This window comes from Lutjanus erythropterus, chromosome 2 (assembly GCF_056507025.1).
Source record: "Lutjanus erythropterus isolate fLutEry1 chromosome 2, fLutEry1.hap2, whole genome shotgun sequence".
Taxonomy (NCBI): Eukaryota; Metazoa; Chordata; class Actinopteri; order Lutjaniformes; family Lutjanidae; genus Lutjanus; species Lutjanus erythropterus.
In genome coordinates, this window is record NC_139318.1 from 41,530,448 (window position 1) to 41,550,354 (window position 19,907).

The window sequence follows — 19,907 nt, forward strand, 5'->3', positions numbered from 1 at the left end:
TAGTTTCAAGTTAATTTTTTTTCAGTTTAACTCTTGTTTACTTTAAATAGCTTTACTTTTAATAGCATTGAAATCTGTTCTCACACTACTCTGATCTGTTACATTTAGAGCATCTGGTGTGAAATTCATCATGGAATAAGTTCTAGGGAACATACTGAGAACTAAATAACATATTTAGAGTTATTTTTTCATCTTTAAACTGATAATTCAGAAAATTGCATATCACTTTGTGCATTTTTAAGTTCTTTTTACATTTAGTCTGTATTAGAAACACATCAAAAAGGAATATACGTGTGTTTAGTGTACATAATAATGTGTGTGTCTTTGTGTGTGTGTTTCAGACGGCAACATGGACGACCAGGAGTTGAATGAACCACAGAACAGAGTAGCTCTGCTCAAAGGTAAAAATGGCAGCTCATCTCTTCTTTGTAGTTCTCCTCTGTGCTGCACTAACAGACCAACATTAACCAAAGTTAACTGTCCATTAGGGGGAGCTGTTCAGTCGTGTTGGTGCTTGCAGGTCTTATAACAGGCTTTGACTTCAGTAGTTTGTTGTGTATGATAAGGCCATTATATATGTTCAGTGCTTTTTCATAAATTACTCTGCGTCGTGTGTGTGTTTGTAGCTGAGTTGCATCGGGCCGGTCTAGAGCCTGGAGACACGGAGCAGGTCATCCATCATCTCCACAGAGAGCTTCTGGAGGCCCAGGAATTAGCCAACACTGGCAAGCAGAGATGTCTCGAGCTACAAGGTAAAAGAGTCCCACTTAAAGACACGACAAGGAGCTTTTAACTGGTTATGAAACAGTCGCAATTTATTACTGATGCCTCTATGTGATCTGCATAAGCAAAGAAGACCATCAGATTGGCTTTGAAATACGAAAGTTCAGTGTTGTGGCTTTAATTAACAGAGATATTATGGGAGCTTTGATTAAATTCAAGATACAAATAGGATCCACAAATTCTTAAATTTTCTCCCATTTCACTTGGGAGGAAAATGTGAACTGTGTTAAATGTTGTAACAGTGCAGGGAGAGCGATTGTTGCCTTAAATTTTGGTGCTGTAGAGCTGCACAAAAGTTTCTGACATGAGAAAATTTAATCCAAAAATGACTCTGATTGTGCATCACATGACAATCATACCAGAATATGATGGTAACCACATGACTGTGTGTCTGTCTGTAGCTCTGCTGGAGGACGAGAGGAGGAGTAACTCTCAACAGACTGAAGAGTCGACCAAACAGATCCAGTACCTGCAGAGTTAGTACACAAGTGCACGCACACACACACACACACACACACACACTACACAATACACACCTGGATGTGCCATAATCTGCCTTACTCCCATCTCACAACCCCGTGTGTGTGTGTGTGTGTGCACCTGTGTGTGTGTTTAGCTCAGCTCGGGAAGCTGCAGGCTGACATGGAGGCACTGAGGGAGCAGAGGGAGAGCACAATCTGCACCACCAGAGAGGAGCTCTACTCCGCCCAGGAGGAGGTACCACTCTATTTTACCATCACTCCTGCCTATTAGCTTCTGACTCCTTGCGTCTCCTACTGAAACCCATCTTAGTCCTTATGTCTCTTTGACTCCTGCTGACTCCCCTCAGTCTTCCACTGACATTCCTCTGATTCCTCACAGCTCTTTCTTACTCTCCTCCAACGCCTCCTGACACCTCTTTTGCTCCTCACAAGTCCCCTTTTCTCCCTTCTGTCTACCTCTGACCCTTTCTGACCTATTCTCCTCTTACTCCTCCTGAATTCCTCTGATTTCTTTCATCTCCCCTCTTGATTCCTTGTGGCTCCCTCTGACTTCTCCCGACTCCTCACTGACTCCTTCGAACACTCAAATTAACCACGCCCCCAGAATGAAACTTGGTGTCCGTTAGCTAACAGTCAGTTAACAGTATACCCACTCATACGACATCACTGACCGACTGACGGACTGTGTTTCTGCCGTCAGATTCTCGTCCTGCGGCACGCCATGGAGGCAGCCACTACGGAGCGGGAGCGCGAGATCGCCGCCCTGCAGGCCGACCTCGGCAGCGTGCGATCTGAGCTGGAGCACTGGAGGAACACGGCCGCCAAGTACGAGGAGGAGATCAGCCGGCTGCAGGAGGCCTTCACACAGCAGCAACAGCAGCAGAACACCGCCACCCAGCTGCAGGGTGAGCAGAGTGTGTGTCTGTCTGTGTGTGTCCTGAACTACAATCCAATAATCTGAATTTTAGGCCTTAAAATGTCTTTAATATGATTTTGACAGGATTGAATTATGAAGTTAACATTTATACAGTCGCATTAACATCAGTCTCATGTTGAAATGTGTTTTTGAGAATATTTATAGTGATCAATAGAAAACGAAACCAACATTGACCCAATAACCACTAATACAAACTGTGCTTGTCCTACTTTTTTACCAGTATCAATGTGAAACAGGTTTTAATTCATAATTGTCTTAAAAAGTCTTTAATTTAACTTGTTGAAATCTGCAGGAACTCGGAAATGCGAATGGCAGTCAATTATTGTTTTTTTTCTGATACAGCATTAGCAATATGTCATTAAATACACAGCTGAGGTTTTAGATATTGATTATAACTACACTTCCTCTCCCTCTGTCTCTCTCTCAGCGGAGTGTGTTACGTTGCAGCAGCGGTGTTTGTGTTTGCAGCAGGACTGTGACGGCCTGAGAGCTGAACGGACAGCTCTTACAGACAAACTGCACCGCCTGGAGACTGAGCTGAGCAGGTATATATACACACACACACACACACACACACACACACACACACACACACACACATTTTAAATCCTTCATTTGAATCCACCACATATAAAAGATTATTTAACAAGGTTACATCTGTTGACACTTGAAGGTGAAGGATAGACAGTTAGGAACACAGGCTAACCGTTACAGCTGAGGTGGACAGATCAATCACTAACCTACATTCATGTCGTTTCTCATACTTGAATCAGTTTACCAGAAAAATCTTTCTACATGAGCAGGTTGGAAACACCATTAAAACTTTGTTTACAAAAACACCATCAGTGTTAAAGATGGCGTTACTGATGTTATAGAACAGATCACAAGAGATGTTTAACCCCGCAGGAATGTCCCCACCAGAGAATCACCATAAATTGTCCCTTGAAAAATACTTTTTCTGAAGCCCCAGACATCAAGAGGACTTGGGTGCTCACACAGTCATCCATAAAGAAATGCAGCCTGTCTTTGATAAATTAAACACGCTTCTAAGTTTGATTACGAGGCTTACCTCATGATATCTGTGTTAATTCAAACAAGAAACTCTGTACTGAAGGCATCAAGTTTATGTGCAACCATGAAAAGATTTCATAGAACCACTTTTAAAGTTTCTCTAAAAGGAAAACAACTTACTATAATTAGGAGGTTGTGCTTCAACAGTGGGATTCTCAGTGGATCACTGAACACAAAATCAAGTGCATAGATTCCAAAAAAAAATTAAAAGAAAGAAAAAATCTCAAGCCTTCAGTACAAGGAGGCCAAAAACTCACTTTTCACTTGTTTACTTGGCTCACGTCTCAATAGATAAATCAGATTTGAGTATATATTGGTCCCCGTATCTAAGAGGAAAAGTGATTGGTTCCTAGGTAACTGTGTCCAGCTCCCAGCTGTGCGTTTATCTCTGCCCTATTGTGTGTTACCAAATTGAACCTGTGTCTGTTAGATGTGAGACACATGAAAAGGGAAATATGAGTATTTTGGCCTCTTTGGCTTGAAGACTTTTTGGAGTATGCTCACTTCAAACTAAAACTCCATCTTGAAAAGTCCACAAACTCTTTAATAAATGTAAATATGAGTTTCGACCTGGAACATATCAGGAATGCGTGTCAAACTTAGTGAAGGTGGACAATAAAACCGGACCTCAAAAGTCTTTGTGACAGCCGTGATCAAGTTGATGAATTCTGGCTGAGGACGGCTGACCAGAGCGCCGCCAAGTCCACAGGTCGTGACAGGTTCAGAATTTGGATTCAGCATTAAAAAGAAGGACCGAGGACGAGATGGACCGGAGGAGACATTGAGTCCGGCTGATTCAGGCAGAACGGGAAGAGGGGGACGACAGCTGACTGACAGATGACAGAACCAGACCGAGCAGTCAGCAGGTTTACCGACTGCACCTCTGTCTGTTCTCCATGGAGAGAAAACATCACCGCATGTTCTCATCGGAGCTCAGCAGGTTTTTTATCTGAGCTTCAGCTGTGTTTTCATTAGTTTTCAATAAACTGTAGGTGCCCCTGGCAGCACTTCTCATGAATACCTATGATGCACCACTCCAGTAAAACTGCAGATGTCAGCTGCAGCTCGCTGTCCCGTCCCCATTGAAATTCTGTACTGGAACATAATTCTGGAATTCTGGAACATAAAAGTACTTCCTAAACATCTTTAAATGATCACCAGGAGACGAAGCCAAATTCAACAAAGTCTCAGTTTAGTGCAAATATTTACCTTCAGCAGCTCCAAACAAAAGACAGGAGAACACAGAGGGCGGAACAAAATGTATCCCAACTGTTCCCTGACACAAACATGCTTCTGTGATACCCGATTCATGCACAGGCATCAAACGCAAATGATGATAGGATTTTCCACAGTGTGTTACTATGGAGACACTCCACCTAAAACACTTCAGAAGAAATAATTGCACCTTTTATGAAATGTAACAAACCCTCAGGGTAAAAAGACAGAGGCTGTTAATTATGCAGTAAAGACAGGCTATATTTTAGTGAGGCAATTTGTTTCTGCTATTATGTAACAAAAAAAAAAAAAACTTAATTGATCACAAGATGAGATGTGTCTGGATCTGTGTGATTCAGCTCAGAGAGTGACAGTAATTGATTGATCAGTGATTGACATTGTACATTTGCTTTGCAGTCCAATTAACCCTCGCCACAAAGAAAATGAGTTTAGCTGAGGAAATGTTAGGTTGGTTTTTTTTTCTTTATTTTTTTGTAAGGTATATTAATCCAACTAGTAAGACGGTGATATGACGTTGGTTGTGTTATTGATCATTCAGCTTGTGTTTTTCATCAGAGAGTGATAAGATAAATGCTTATGTGAAGTTTGACTGGATTAGATTGAATGAATATAATCTGACTGAGATGTCGACTGTTTTCATCGAAAACTAATTAGACTAAGAGATAAATTAGACTAAATTAGTTTTTCTTTGACTGAGATAAAACTAAAATCCCCAGGTTTTAGTCAAGTATAACTTGACTAAAATAAATACAGGATGAGGTTGACTAAATATGATAGAAAATAAAAAGGACATTTAATACAGGACTAAGGCTAAATTCACTAAATTTTAGGCTGAAAGACAAAAGGCAAGGTAAAGTAGGCCTGGGTGATATACCTGTCACACTAGTGAAGTTTCATATCGGTCAATATTGATGATGATTGATCATGTAGGTTGTGACTAACAACATGTTTTGCACTGCAAGGGATGGAAGCAGCTGAGGGAATAAAATGAGTGAAAATCATATTTTTGACCAAGTACCCTGATATTGCAACAATATTGTAGGAATGATTATTGGTGCTTTCACAACATATTAACTCAATGAGATTTTTTTGATAAATAGTCAAAAGTAATATAGATATATTGACTAATTGGGTAAAGGCAAATAGTACAACAGTTTGAAGTTCAGAAAATGACATCACTTTAGTGTAATGCAGCCTTTAAAACCAGGAAAAGACAACACTCATGCCATATCGTGATGTAACAATATCCAAACTCGATCACAGTATCTAGTCTTATTAATGATCCGATATGATATCAATATATTGCCCAGTCTTAAGTTAAAGCATAAACTGTCACTGATTGTCATATGAAAATGACAAAAAACGTGCAGAATAAGCAGCCTCCCCTGTGACGCTCTTAGTTGTTTTTTGATTTGCAGATTTTCCTATACAAGGCAGCACAGTGTGCACGCACTCCATGTGAAAACAAATAACGATATTAAAACCAAACGTGATACTGTTCAAGAGGAAAAAGGGTTTTTATGAATGTTAACACGTCTAAAACTCTGTACTTCAATGTGTCACACATGCTTTTGTAAGCAGATAATCATATTTGTGAGTGTGTGTCAGAAGGAATTTCGCTGTGAGCTCAGTCACAGAGGGGAATCTGCCTCTGGTCCAGCAAAATGTCCCATCAGATCAAAATCTTTGCTGTCAATAAATGAAATCATCCATTCAACACGTGATTTGCCAGATCAGAATAAATGTTTAAGACAGATGAGGTCAGTGAGAGTCAACAGATGGAACTCAAGCAGGAAAAATAATAAACACTCTGTTCTTAATAATCTGAAGTCCTCTCGGTGTCTTCATACATGTTGCTGCTGTCATGATGTCAGTATTTAATCCCCACAGAGTGCGATTTGTAATCACTGTGACCCAGAATGAATTGGCTGCATATTTGTAGTATGTAATACGTTCCAGTGAGAGTAGAAACCAGTTAAACAATTAACCTTTTCATATAAACAAAATGGTTGAGTGTGTTCGGTGGTTAATAGCTAGACACGGTTGGATTAATTGTGTTTGTGTTTGTGTGTGTGCAGCACCAGGGAGCAGAGTCAGGTCCTCAGCAGCAGTCTGGAGTCTCTGGAGAAGAATAAGGAGGTTCTGCAGGACAAACTGGGTTCTCTGGAGAACCAACACCTGCAGGACGCAAGCAGGCTGAAGACTCAGCTGGACCAGGCCCAGGCCCACACACACACACTGCAGAAAGAGGTACACACACTCTCTCACACACACACACACACACACACACACACACACACACACACACACACACACACTGCAAAGAGAGGTACACACACTCAACTCTATTACAAACAAGAGCAGACTATAACAAAATATTAATTTAGTTTATATGTTATTTGTAGTTTCATGACATGCAGTGAACTGACACGGGACATGCCATGGTTGTGTTAAGTTGGAAAATTTAGATATATAATAACCCTGTATATGTTAATTTAGATAGGTCCTATAATATTATTTTCTAAAAGAAAAAAAGGAAAAAGGGAAAAAAGAATGAATGTAGAAGGGAACTGAATAACTGTGTAAGATGAGAATTTAGCTTTACAGCTTAAATGAACCGAGAATTCGGGGAGGAGGTGTGGTTGAGGGTTAGAGTGAGGAGTGTGCAAAGTAAAATTTATGATTGATGGAAGTGTAGATGAAGATTAGAATTTTATTTTATTTAATTTTTGTTTTTTCTTCTCTTTTATCCTACTATTTTAATAAGTTATTTGAATTCTGTGTTGGCACATTAATTTTCTTATTTTGGGTCTTATCCTGAGTATACAGATATATGTACTATTTTTTTTTTGTAGTTATTTTAAATTAGTGTTTCCCTTCGTGTGTCATGATTTCATCACTGTTGATTGGAGCTGGAGCCAATAAATAATAGTTACTGCTGCAGAGTCATTTGACTGGGGACTGAATGCTGATTGTAACCTTTCCCTCTGAAGACAAAAGCCAGATGTTACTGGGTGTTTGTGTGATTTTTGCTCCAGTTGTAAAAGGGGCGTCACATACACACACACACACACACTCCTGAGAGGCACACAATCCCTTGAAAATAATTAAATTCTCCAATGGATTTGTGCAGTATGAAGACACACAGTCGCAGCTGTTGGACCTTCGTCAGCGCTATGAGAGAACAGAGAAGGAGAAGCTGAACATCCACCAGGAGCTGGAGCAGTGCAGGAGCAGCCTGAAGCTGCTGCAGGACAAGACCAGCTCCGTGAGTACACACACACACACACACACACACACACACACACACACACACACACACACACACACTCACACTCTTCCTTTTTACAAATCTTTTACAAAGATTATGTATCAGTTTGTGTTGTAACCTTTTTCCCCCCACAGTTTGTGGTTTGTTTGTTTTGTTTTTTTGCTGTAAGATAAAAGCAGGTGAAGCAGCAGATTTGCTCTTGGACGCTGTGACAGTCTTGGACTTTCTAGCTGTAACCCACCCACTACTTCCAGTTCACAGCCTCCATCCTCACTGCTTATTTGCTAACTCTGGACACACAAGTGTTGTTTGAGTCTCCAAATCAATTTTGAGTCACACCTGACAACTAACATAGAGGACTGATAACAACCTCTGTGGTAAACAGAATAGTGACAGATTATAACAAGAATAAAATTTAATGTGTGATTCCAGCAGATCAATCCAGCTTAATTAATAAATAAATGAAGGTAGAAATTGTTTTTACTCGGCTTGACTGACAGTAGAAAAAACTCTGTTTTTCCAGCTGAGGTGACATCATCATTTCTCCCGTCTTTTCATCCTGAGTTGAACGATAACAGCTGTTAGTTTGTGTCTGTGAAAACTCCCAGGAAGTACAAATCAGAAAATCAGAAGATGACAGCGAGGCGGAGCAGCCTCCTCCTCCTCCTCCTCCTCCTCCTCCTCCTCCTCCTCCTCCTCCTCCTCCTCCTCCTCCTCCTCCTCCTCCTCCTCCTCTGTTACCCCTCTTCTTCCTCTCCTCCTCCTCCTCTCTCTCTCTCATCTACCTGTCTTCAGCTTGTCCTCCTCCTCAGTGTTTTGTTGATGTGACAGTAGATGTTTTATGTCTTGCTCCTCAGGTTTTTGTTCGTTCAGAGCTTTTCAAAATAAGAGTCCTGATCCACAATCACAGGACTTGATCAACAAATGTTGTTTTAACTGACATTTCTTAAAGGATAATTTCTGTTTTTGTGCAGACTTTGGTCTTACTGTCAAAGTTTTGTCCATCATTTCTTTCAGTTTACTTCATGCACTCAGAGTTAAAAGCACTGAGGTGCATTATTGCCATCAACTTTTTGCAAAAGAATTTGCTGAACAAATCACGTTACTTTCAAGGCGCAACATCACTACAGGTGGACATGAAGTTACTTTTGCACGGTGTATACCATCATCTTGGCTAACCTTTCTTTTGGATATCAATTTATCCTAATAGACATTTGTGTGAAATTTTATTTTACCATAAGTAACACATGAATTCTTAAGGTGTTTTGTGAGGTCACAGTGACATTTGACCACCAAAATCTAATCAGTTCATCCTCTAGTCCAAGTGGAAAATTGTGCCAAATTTGAACAAATACCTTCAAGTCGTTTTTGAGATGTGGCATTCACAAGAATAGCTAGCATGTAGCCATAAACGAAAAACTTTGCTAGCTGAAAAGAAAAGTTTTTCCATCCATCCATCCATCCATCATCCATAACTGCTTATCCTTGACGGGTCGTGGGGCTGCTGGAGCCTTTCCCAGCCGACACTGGGTGAGAGGCGGGATCCTCCCTGGACAAGTCGCCAGTTCGTCGCAGGACTAAGAAAAGTTTTTGTCAGAATCGCTTTGTTTGTTGTTGTCATACTAATTTCAACCACAGGAGGCAGAAGTGCACCACAACCTCATGTATTGAGTAAAGTCACTGTCTATTCTCCTGCTTACTACATGGCCACTTGCTTAACAAAATTTGACACAAAATATTTATTTAAGAATGATTTTATTGATTTAAGAATTATTTTGATCCTCCTCCAGAATCTATGATCAGAAGTCTGTCCATAGCAACGGTCTGTTGCACGTAGTAACAGTCGGTTCTTCATTCTGTCTCCTCTACAGAAATAACAGACTGTGCTGTAACTGACCAATCAAACTGAGTATTAAACAGTCATGTAGTAAATAGGACTAAAAGTGTTTTCTTCTAGGTGAGCTTTAATTTTTCCATGCACTCTAAACATAAGGTGCATAATATTGTGTGGAGCCAAAAATCAAAGACCAAAAACACCTTTTCCATCTGTTTTGCAGATGAAAGAAACATTTAAAAAAAGCCTTTTTCCACCTGTGTTTAAGTCATAAACACATCAGAGGAAACAATTTAAATCAATCACAGACATATAAACAGACTTTGAAATGCAAAATCGGTGCGCTTCCCCTTTAAGATGCTTCCTCCTTTAATAGAAAACATCAGGTGCGAGTGTTTTGATATGCATCGTTCACCGGCGATGTGTTTTCTGCCTTGTCAAACCTCGTTGGCGTGACGTTGTGTTTCCGGATCTCAGCGCAATGATGGATCAAACTATGACGATAAGACTCAAGATGTAATGACTCAGAATTATCCTGTAAGTCCATTATTTATCTTCACCAGGCATCATTGTCACGTATCGGCACTCTAGTTAACTCTAGTTTTTTTAGTGTTCCTCAAACTCATCATTAAACTCAAATCATTCCACACTGGCCTTTTAAAAGCGGTGGACTGTTATCTGTCGGCAGCAGCTGGTGGAGAGACTCTGAGTGCTGATGAGATGTCCTGGTGCAGAAAGTTAATGAGCTGAAATCCAGCAGGAAAGTGTTGCCTGGTGATGGGTGGTGTTTGGTGAATGTGGCTGCTGAATGTGTAGCGACGGCGGTGTTGCTTTGTAGAAACAGCTGATTTGATACAAACCTTCAACCCCCTCCCTCTCTCTCTCTATCTGTCTCTGTCTCTGTGTCTCTCTCTCTGTCTCCCCTTTCTCCTCCCCCCTCGCTGTAGCTGCTCCATCCTCCATGTTGGTTTTGGTTGATTTGCCGGCTGATTTCTTCTTATCCCTCTCCTCCCTCCCCCCTCCCTCCTTCCCTCCCCTCTAGCCATCCATATTGCAGCCTGTCCAAGCCATATTCATTGGCCTTGTCCTGGCTCTGCTCTACTGGTGTTTCGGCCAGTTGTGGTAGAAAGGTACACACCGACATGACATCAGTCTGTCTCTCTGTCTGTCTGTCTCCTCTGCCTCCATCTGTCCATCATCTGTGGAAGGAAAGATGACAGAGTTGAAAACTTTGTCCTGATCTGTGAGGAATTCAGGGTCACGCGTTGAGATAAACCAGGAGAATAAGATAGAGAATGTCCTGTACAGTCTGCCTTTTTCTATAATGATTATTCTTGTCAAATTTTCATGACCTTTAACCTTTAGTGCTCCTATAAAAAGTAATTGGCAGTTGTTTACAGTGGAGATACACTACAGTTATAATTAGGTTTAAATATGTCAGGAAAACTCACTTTTAGATATTTTGAAAGTCATTTTTTTTTAACTCGAACTGCCTTTGCTTTCCTTCTTTAATAAAACAAAATAAAGTAGCAGCCATGACCTAAGCCTGTGCAAAACATCGGCATGAATTGTCTTTGGTAATGAAAGTAAACATAAACGATGCATGCAACGATATTCAACATAGTGTTACATCCTTACAAAATTGTTCTCAAAAAATCTCTAAAAGGCTTTTTTTTTTTCTTTGAGGAGAAGAAGCCAACAGCTGTATGAATGTTGTTTAAAAAGTCCAAATAAAATAGTCTAAAATTTATTACATTTAATTATGACATCAATCAGGAACTGTCTGATCAAAAACGAGTAACAAGAACAGTGTACTGAACTCACCTGGACCCTAATTTTGATATTATTTCCTAAAAAGGGAAAGTTTGGATAATCATGCATGTAACAGGATGTTCTTTCACACTTTTGTGGAGCTCATGAATTGTAGCTGCTCCACAGGTGAAACTGAGCTGGTGTCCAATTAGTAGATCATGTTTATTATTTTGTAATTAAATGCGTCACGGTGTAGATTGCTGTTACATAAAGGTAACCAGGCTGTTAGTGTTGAGCCCTGAATTCTGATCAGCAGGACGCTCTTCTCACCTCAAACACTTCCCTTTAAGACTGAGTATCATCTTCATCATCATCATCATCATCATCATCATCATCATCACTATGGTGGTCTGCCTTCGTCTTCTGGTTTGAGCAGCTCGAACTGCATGGGTGTCTGTCTGTCTGCCTGCCTGTCAGTCTCACCTCTTCTGCTTCTGCTCGGCTGTAGCTAACACTGAACTCGGCTCTTCAAAGGGACCAACCAACAACAGAATACAGGACGCAAAGATGGAACTTATTCAGTCCAATAAGACTTTCTCACCTGGTGCATACCCCAAAAAAGTTTTCTAGTTTCCAGGTTTACTTCTGCGGTATGTGGCCAGCTGAATATGAGCAGTAGTGTTTCTCCTGCTCGTCCCACAAGTTCCTGTTCAACCTGTGGACCACAATAATAATACTAAACTGTGAGCGACCACTGGGCAAAATTGGAAGCAAGGCTGAGCAGCAACACACCATCTACAACAGTTTCCTCAGTGCCTGCTAACAGTTTTAGCTCCCGCAAGGAAAAAATTCTCTGGCTTTGTAAGCGTGGTGCTGTAGATCGAATAGTTGTTGCTAGATATCAGGTGACAAGCTACAAAACCACAGCAACTTCTAATAAAGTTGCATTAATAGTTAAAAATCCCTGTTCTTCCTCTACAGTTTTTGTGCAGAATTTTTTGGTAGGAAAAAGTGAGCCATCGGTGGTCTTTGTTGTAGCCGTCAGAGACGATAATCTGTGGAAACGCCTCCCCAGGACGCTCAAATTATAAGACTGATGTGGTTTTATATTTTTCTGATTATCAGCAATATGTAAGTCAGTTTCTCAGCACTAATACTTCTCTACTTGTCACACTCCGTTAGTAAATTTACAAGATACAAGGCTGAAGAAATTTGAAAAAATTGCGATATTTTGGTGATATTGCAATTGCGATATGATTTGCGATATTAGAAGTAATGATTATTTTTACGTCATTATTATTTTGATTGAAAAACATGGATCTGAATTTGTAGGGCAGGACGTCTCTGCCTCACAACATTAATTTAAAAGTCTTTTTGACACACACACACACACACACACACACACACACACACACACATTTTGCCTTTAACAAATATTGCACCTCCTGCAGTTTGAAAATAGCAGAAAGCCATATTGTGATTTTAATAAAAATTTGGTTAATTGTGTAGTCCTGTTTACAAGCTCTCGCAAAAGATGCAAAATCTGGAGAAGTTTGAAACTTTCAGTGCAGGTGAAGGTGCATCCCTTTAAAGAGTCGTGCTCGCTCCTTCATGTCTGACCTCCTCCTCAGTTACTAACTCTGTCCTCCCTCATTCATTCACTCGCTGTCTCGCTCTCACTTTCAGGGTGTTGCTGCTGTTTTTTTGGTCAGTTTTATTTCATTTTCTCCTGCTTCAGGGTTTGTGGTTACTTTTATAAATTTATTCATTCTTCTTCAGTTTCTTGCATCCAGCCTGCAGCTTAATCCGAGTTATTTTTCCATGTGGTTCTGTCTTTGCCTGCTGACAGGTTTGGTGTTTCGTTTACTCTGACGTTTCCTTCAGCCTCTGATGCGTTTTTGTTTTCTTCATTTTTAAAACATCCATCACTCTGTCCATCACGTTCGTCTTGTGTTGTGCTCGTTGTGTTTGCTGCTTGTTTGTTTATTTGTGAATGTCTGACCAGCGTTTCCAGTCGTTTGCTGTGAAGGAAAACTGGTCTGTAACTTTTCTGTTTTTCTACTCAGGTAACCTCCTCGGCCTCGTTTACTTTGCTGCTTCCAGCTGTGTTTTTTTTTTTATTTTACCTTCTGTTATGTTTACTTCCTCCTCTTCTCCACCTCTCCTGAAGTCCCAAAAGGATGTATTTTTTATTATTCAGCATTTAAGTCATTGTCCTTTGTGCATGAGTTGTAGTTAACTTCTTTGTTAGGGAGAGAGAGTTTAGCAAGAATGCTAATATACACCCATAGTCCCCAGGCAGGTAGTGACCACAGATGTCATAAGTGACAATATACAGTTATGAATACAAAACGCACAATTAGAATTAGACAAAATACAATGTCCAGTGTTGAAATAAGATGATTTACTATAAACCCACGAGATTCTTCATGCAATGGACAGAATTCTAGTTAGAAAGTTTTTTTTTCCCACCTCAGAAAGTCAAAGAATGAACTTCAATGTGTACCGTCAAAGTACGTCCACCAAAAGTGCTTCTTTAGCTGCTGACAGATTGTCATAAGAGTCTTGACAACGTTATGGAAAGTATCCCTGCAGAGGTAGACCTTTTTGTTAAAGAGTGAGATCCTTTATGATGAACCAGAAACAGACGTTTTATCATTCTCGCCAAACCCACCCACTTGACAGAAACGAAACAAAAACGTCTCTGTTCATCTTTACACTGTTCCAACAATCACCAGCTGTGGTTTGGTCAAAAAATTAATTCACAGTGATGGGTGTGAAAATATCAGGAGAGGAGCAGAGAGAGGGAGGTCAGATATCAGCAAAGCAGAGAGGAGAAATGATGTGTAGAGGCAGAATATTTTCACATCTACCTCAGTAGACAACCAGAATGATGACGGACGCAACTGAAGTGAAGACAGGAAAAGGGGTGGTTGTGAAATGCACCCAAGATTTTACTTTTAAACAAAAAGGTTCGTCTTTGTCAGGATCCTTTCCATACTGTTGTCATACACATAGAAAAATACGAGGAAAACAAGCACTTTTAGTGGGCGTTTGTTGATGATGTGTAATTGCCCACAAGGATGACCTCACAGCCCGTTTTGCTTCTGCTGGCTGCTGTGCAAACCCTCACGGGGGGAAAAAAGGGTCCAAGCTGAAAGGTTCAGAAGTTAAAAACACTTCAAGAACTCTACAAAATCACAATTATTATCACGATCATCATGTCATACAGAGAGTAATTTACAGAAAATCCAGGAAAACAACTGCAGCTCCCAGACACGACTCTGTCCTCACATTCTGGTGCAGAAAAATTAGACAGTTTTTTTGTTGAATACCAGTGGAAATAAGGAACGTCTGTCCACTGTGTTTTAAGTTTGACTGAAGAATAGCCTGACATTTTTATAGATTTAAGTGTTTAATTTTTCTTGATTTATCTTTTAAGACAGTGAGGCTAAAGTCTCATTTTCTTATTTTAATTGCATGAATTAAGATTATTATTTGTTTCGTCAGTTTTTAGTTGTCTTCGGACTGTTGTGTGACCAAGAAAGAAAAAATATCATCTTTTGGACTTGGGCTTGGCTTTTTTAATGTTTTTTTTTTCTATGTTCTGCAGTCCTCTTTACTTTGTCTTTCCCTCTGTTCCTCTTCATTGTCTGTCTTCTTCTCTTTATCTTTGTTCTTCTTCTCTTTCTTTCTTCTATCTTTCCTGATTTGAGTCTTTAGTCCAGTTTGAGTCTAAACATTCAGACGTGATGATGCACACTAACTGGATTTTCTTTGTGTTTCCGTGTGTGTTTGTGTCGTCGTCGTCTCTCTCTCGGACAGAGCGGCTGGAGCCCCTGGATGCCGGTCATCGCAGTGATGGTCGCCGTGACGGCAGCCGTCCTCTACCCAAACCTCTCCAAGAGCAGCTCCACCTAGGACACACACAGACACACAAACACACACACAGAGCGCTGTGAGGAGAGCATCACTGCTTTACTTGTATAAAGTCTAATTGTACATAATTGTAGAGGGAATATAAAGGTTGTGGTTTCTACAGAGGATTCAGATGCTTCTTTGGTTTATTTTGTTTTTGTGTGTTTTATTATTTTTTTCTTCTGCGGCGGAGAGTGTTGTTGTCGTTTTTATTCTCGGCTCTCTCTCAGCTGTTGGTGGGGGCTTTTTTTGGTTTTCGTCTCTCTGCTGATTTCTGGGTAACAAAGCGTTCTCCAGCAGGCCGAGCTTCCTCACAAAATTTAAAAAAAAAAGAAAAAAAAGAACCTGCCAGACGTGACGTTCACTTCACGGAAGCGAATGCAACACTTTCCAGCAGCCTCAGTCCGGTCAGGGGAACATGATCCACATTCATCACTGAACACCGGCAGGTCCGCGTTTGCTGGAAGGAGCATCTGCACACGTTTTGATAGATTTCATCGGCTATTGGAATCTGTTAGCAGGCGGTGTTTACCGGTAGCTCTGTTTGACGGACGGGGCTGCAGCGCTGAGGACGGTTCCTCAGTATATTTACTGAGGAAAGACCTGCAGTGTGTTCGTCTTTGATATTCAGCTTTAATTTCACCCGTTCAGTGCTTCAAAGCAGCCCGGGGCTTTCACCTGCCTCCTGAAACTGCAGTAAGAGTCTGTGCTGCTGATTTCTTAGAGCAATATGATTTACTTTTGGATATTAGCTGCTGATTTCTGATGCCACTGACCCATAAATCTTTAACCTTGTTCGATTTTATTCCAAAAGTATCAGCATATTTCTCTTATTTCCCAAATTTGCAAAGTAGGTAGCTGAGCAGTTTGTCAGTGTGGTGTTGACTGTTTGATAATTTTATTAAATGCTAATATACGCCACTAAGGCACAGTTAAAAACTAATGATAACAGACTTGATGTTTGTTTTTTAGCAAATCTTGATTCTCTGTGGTTTAGAGGGGCTGTCTGTCAAAGTCAGGTTTTAATAACTTTACTATTCCAGTTGATGTTCTGCCGACGTGGTGCATATTCCTAAATAATTTTTGTTTAATCAAATTATCACAAATTAACTGTCATGCAGCAAACTTCAGGCAGGAAGAGTGCAGGACTGTCACTTTTTCTCCAGAATTCAAGCCGCTCGTTCCTCGTCCTCACAGCAGCAAAGCAGCGTCTCTCCTCAGCTGCGTTGATTGTTTAGTCTCTAAAATGTCAAAAAAATAGTGAAAAATGTTCATCACTGTTTCTCACAACTCAAAGTAATTTCTTCAGATGTCGTGTTTTGTCAGACCGTCAGGACATTTCATTTACTAAACAAATCAGATCTTCACTTTTACCCCTTTTCCACCAAACTAGCTCTGGTTCTTCAACTGGTTCCATTAAAGATTCTTGGGACCTTGATGCCATCCAGCAAACCAGACGCCGTTTCTACCAGTTTTGAGGGGAACCGTTGTAATCGAGGACATGTCAGCAACAGAGGGCGTTACACCCACTTCAATTAACTCTTCAGGTCAAGGAAAACCTTTTCTGGTTCCAGCCGGGAACCAAAGTTTCAGGTTCTGTCCCAGTTTATTTGCTCCAAAAGCTTTAGAATCAGGTGTGCAAACTGTAACAGAAAGTTTATGGAAAATGGGTAAAATAGACAAGGCTGGAAGTAGTTAATGTTTGTCAATTTGGCTCGAGAATTACAAAAACAATCGATTATGGTTGCTAAATATTAAAAAAAAATCCATTGACTAAGTGCTTTAATATAAATAAATCAATCAATACATCCAGATTAAATATGAAAAGTGGATGGAGGAGTTATAATTTGTGACTGTCAGTGAATGCATCTGTCAGACAATTTTATGATGCGTCATGTGACAAATTTCATATTTGTTCTATTACATTACAGTAGATTTTCTTCAAAAAGTGACATTCCTATCGCTCTCTACCATCTGTTTCACCACAGGTCCCATGATTTGGTTATTCTGGCCCCGTTTACTTTAAACACAGTCCTGCTTTAAAATAAACCTACATCACATCAGACTCGAACACATCAGGTGTCTGATCTATATGTCAGTGAAACAGTAAAGTTAATAAACATTAAAATACTGCGTCATCACTTCATGAAACTCACCTTCACAGTAAATCTACATTCAGGCTGTTAAAGACCAACTTAAGCACAAACAGTGACCGAGTGCCTCCGTTCACCTGGATCAGTATTGTCGTTAACTGAGTCTGCTGGGAAGTGTTCACACCGCGGCGGTTTCAGGAGGTCCCGCTCTGTTCTGTTCTGGTTTTAGTCGGCCATGTTGGATGTCTGACATGGTGTTTTCTCTGTTTTGTTTTTTTTTTTTCTTTTCTTTTCAGGGGAGTTTTCTGGGTCGGGGTTGAAACTTGAAGCCAAATTATTAAATAAAAATCAGATTTATTTTCTTCTTTTGTTTTTGTTTTGTTTTCCGGGGCACAGAAAAAGGGGGTCAAAGTGCCTCTGATGTAACTAACTAACACCACAGTTTGTGTATGTGTGCGGGCAAACGCACACAACGACACACACACACACACGCTTTCTCTGATAAACACACAAACACACACGCACACTTGACTGTCAGAGGTCTGTCAGTGTAAAGACTTTGGAGAGAAGCTGATGATCCACAGTTAGCTCAGTCGTCATAGAGCTGCTTGAAATCCGATGACAACGGAGACGACGCCTCCCAGAATGAAAAATGGTGACGGAGAAGCTCTTATTTTTATGAACGTTCTGATATGTTTGACTTTGTGTTTTAATATTTGTCAAAAAGTCAAATATGGACCTCAAACATGAACTGAAGTCTGTCTGATGATGTGAGCGCTCTCAATTTATGAGATTTCTGCTATCTGATACAACACTCAGTCTCTCTTAATTTAAGGACCAACATGGCCTTTAAAGGGATAGTTTGAAGTTTTTGAAGTGGGGTTGCATGAGGTGCTTACCTTAGTCAGTGTGTTACCTGCAGCAGATGGTGGAGAAGCAGCAGGAGTACATGTTTGGTTGGTGATTGGTAAATAAAGAATATTTTCACCTCTTTACCTTGCAATCAGTTTTTTCTGATGGCAAATCGCACTTACACAACCAAAACTCAATTTCTCCAAACCAACCAAACTCCATTGGCAAAAACAATCATTTTAATTTTCAGGAAACTGGTCAGTTTCTGGTCTGCCACTGCCTCAGCTGGTTAGTTCGTTTGTGTTATTGTGCGTCTTTGGTGTTTTAAAAGTAAGTTCAGATTCACCAAAGTCACATAATAACAAAAACATACTAACAGATTGAGGCAGCAGTAGACCAGCGGCTCTTGTTTTCTGTGAGTTACAATAATTGATTTTGCTGTGGAGTTTGGTTGGTTTGGAGTTTGCAGTTTCCTGCCGGGTAAGGTTGTCTGATGGAAGAGTAAAGCCATGAAAATCTGTATTTTGGTGTTTTTAAAAGTTAGTTCAGATTCTTCAAAGTCACACTATAAAACAAACATTAACAGATCGAGGCAGCGGTGGACCAGAAACTCCTGTGTTCTGCAAGGTAAAATGACAGATTTTGCCAATGGAGTCTGAAATTTGGCTTAAATAACTCCAGTTTCCTGTCTTGAAAAGCTGTCTGATGGCAAGGGAAAGAGGTGAAAGTATTCTAAATACAGTGTACATTTAAACGTTTAAGCTTTGCTGACCCTGTCCACAGTAGTACAGCTGGTACTCCTCTCTGCTAACCCAAACTGGAGTAGTTTTTACCACCTTCTACTGTCAGTAATACACTGACAAATACCTCAAAAAAAAGACAAACTATTCCTTTAAACTGGCACCATCCTCAGGACAAACACGGTTGTCTCCAGTTTTCGTCCATCCGAACCTGTTTTATTCCCGTCGAGCCTCACTGATCTGCTGCCGTGGCTACAGAGTTGAAGTTTCTCTAAAACGTGTGTTCAGCTTCTCTCCAAACCAACGTCCAAACACTCGAGGCCTCTGCTGAAATGTTTTTAGCAGACTTTAAATTATTTCAAGGTGTGTGTGTGTGTGTGTTGGTGAACAGGGGAGTGTGTGTCGGTTCACACTCTGGACTCTTGAGCAGCGTTTGTCATCGTTCGTGTACTCTGTCTTGTCTCCGTGTTAAAAAAAAAAAAAGAATAATACGAACAAATATTCCTGATGTTTAAAGAGAAAAACACTACAGTACAGAGAGAGAATTGTAAAATAAAATGTTATTGAATGATGTGCTACTAGACTTATTTTGTTAAAATTGTTTAGAGATATGAGAGGGAGCTATGTAGAGGATACAGTATGATGATGATGATGATGTATTGAATATGCAGAGCAAATGTTTGGATTAAAGTTGTAGCAAGCTGACCCACCAAACCGGCTTCCAGCGCCTTCATTCATTCACAAACTTCACAATGAACTCTGCAGATCATCTGTAATAATATTTAAAAAATGAAATGGTTACACATCAGGGCCCTCTGGTCTCTCTACGCTCAAGATGGTTCTTTAAAACTATAAGAGAAGAAAATGAGTGAGAGGTGAACTCAGTGATGGGAATGACAGGAAGTCAGAGAGGTTAGTTTTGACAAATTCGTGATGTT

General features: G+C 40.3%; 1 protein-coding gene across 9 annotated transcripts in view; it reads left to right on the forward strand.

The window, feature by feature from the left end:
* Window positions 1–15,412, forward strand: part of slmapa (sarcolemma associated protein a) — a 77,033-nt gene extending 61,621 nt beyond the window's left edge. For 7 of the 9 annotated variants that reach the window (XM_084740238.1, XM_084740256.1, XM_084740222.1 and 4 more), the window contains 9 exons: window positions 342–401; window positions 627–752; window positions 1,185–1,259; window positions 1,400–1,500; window positions 1,966–2,170; window positions 2,630–2,747; window positions 6,588–6,759; window positions 7,643–7,777; window positions 15,192–15,412. In XM_084740238.1, coding sequence (XP_084596364.1) covers window positions 342–401; window positions 627–752; window positions 1,185–1,259; window positions 1,400–1,500; window positions 1,966–2,170; window positions 2,630–2,747; window positions 6,588–6,759; window positions 7,643–7,777; window positions 15,192–15,287 — 1,088 coding nt within the window. In that variant the 3' untranslated portion in view covers window positions 15,288–15,412. Of the gene's footprint in view, window positions 1–341; window positions 402–626; window positions 753–1,184; window positions 1,260–1,399; window positions 1,501–1,965; window positions 2,171–2,629; window positions 2,748–6,587; window positions 6,760–7,642; window positions 7,778–10,656; window positions 10,745–15,191 lie in introns of all 9 variants that reach the window. The other 2 variants (XM_084740230.1, XM_084740270.1) reach the window with 1 other exon arrangement.
* Window positions 15,413–19,907: the final 4,495 nt, after the last annotated feature.